The 1,203-nt window shown below is 67.1% G+C and overlaps 1 protein-coding gene across 1 annotated transcript in view; it reads right to left on the bottom strand.

Moving 5' to 3' along the window:
- GAA (glucosidase, alpha; acid) overlaps window positions 1-1,201 on the bottom strand; it is a gene marked incomplete at its 5' end in the record, with an annotated part of 14,279 nt that extends 13,078 nt beyond the window's left edge. Inside the window, 2 exons of the mRNA XM_014528379.1 lie at window positions 184-669; window positions 1,034-1,201. Of these exons, the coding sequence (XP_014383865.1) occupies window positions 184-669; window positions 1,034-1,201 (654 nt within the window). The remainder of the gene's footprint in view (window positions 1-183; window positions 670-1,033) is intronic.
- Window positions 1,202-1,203: the final 2 nt, after the last annotated feature.

The following is a 1,203-nucleotide window of genomic DNA, read 5'->3' as shown; positions in this document are numbered from 1 at the left end:
CCCTCCAGGGAGCGGGGTCCGTGCAAGTCCCTGCACGGCCGTGTGTGGCACGAGCCTGGCGTTTGGGCGCCTCCCGCTGTAAACCTGTCTGACAGCGCAGGGGCCTTGGTGCTCGGGTTCAGGCTCACTAGGCAGCCTCTGCTTTACTTGCTGACTCTGGAAACCCTATTCCACCTGGCTCACCGGGCACAGCTGGCACAGCGGGCTCACCGGGCACAGTGGACTCACCGGGCACAGCTGGCACAGTGGGCTCACCGGGCACAACTGGCACAGCGGGCTCATCTGGCACAGCTTGCACAGCAGGCTCACCTGGCACAGTGGGCTCACCTGGCACAGCTGGCACAGTGGGCTCACCGGGCACAACTGGCACAGCGGGCTCACCGGGCACAGCTGGCACAGTGGGCTCACCTGGCACAGCGGGCTCACCTGGCACAGTGGGCTCACCGGGCACAGCTGGCACAGTGGGCTCACCGGGCACAACTGGCACAGCGGGCTCACTGGGCACAGCTGGCACAGTGGACTCACCTGGCACAGCTGGCACAGTGGGCTCACCTGGCACAGTGGGCTCACCTGGCACAGCAGGCTCAGGGTGAATGAGAAAACGCACTCCGGGCCCTGGCTCCTGTCCGGTGCGCAGTGCCCTCTCGGTAAGCGGTGGCGGGGGAAGTACTAACACAGGCCCTTCCGAACGGTGTCAGGCTCTGGGCGTGGCGCCTGCATGTGCAGTCCGTCCACCAGGGCTCACAGGGCCCCTTCCTGCCCCTCACCGTCCCGCCTGCTGACCGCAGGTCCCGATGAAACGTCACTTTTGGGGGAGGCCTAACCTCCCCCCACCGCGCCTGAGCCGCACCCTCCACGGCAAGTCTAGAACCTTCTAGTCACTGTCTTAGCGGCCACCGCTCCCTGCGGTGGGCACTGTCTGCTCATGCCAGGACTCAGCAGGGGCACCGGACACATTTGTGCGGTGAGCAGACCCCAGCGGAGCCGTGTCCCGCCCCTGCCCCCAAGCTGCCGCCTCGGCCCTGCCACCCACCGTGAAGTGCAGCCGGCTCTCCGTCTCCAGCAGCACGTCCAGCCGCAGGGTGAGGATGTCCTTGGGGAAGAAGGTCGTTGCGGCGCGGGTCAGGCTGGCCGTGTAGCCCGTGTCCGTGGCGGTCAGGTTCCCCAGCCTGTAGCTCGGGTAGCTGGGCGGGAAGAAGCACC

This window comes from Myotis brandtii, unplaced genomic scaffold (genome assembly GCF_000412655.1).
Source record: "Myotis brandtii unplaced genomic scaffold, ASM41265v1 scaffold632, whole genome shotgun sequence".
Lineage (NCBI taxonomy): Eukaryota > Metazoa > Chordata > Mammalia > Chiroptera > Vespertilionidae > Myotis > Myotis brandtii.
Note: the sequence above shows the minus strand (reverse complement) of the source record. Positions and strands in the feature narration are given on the sequence as shown.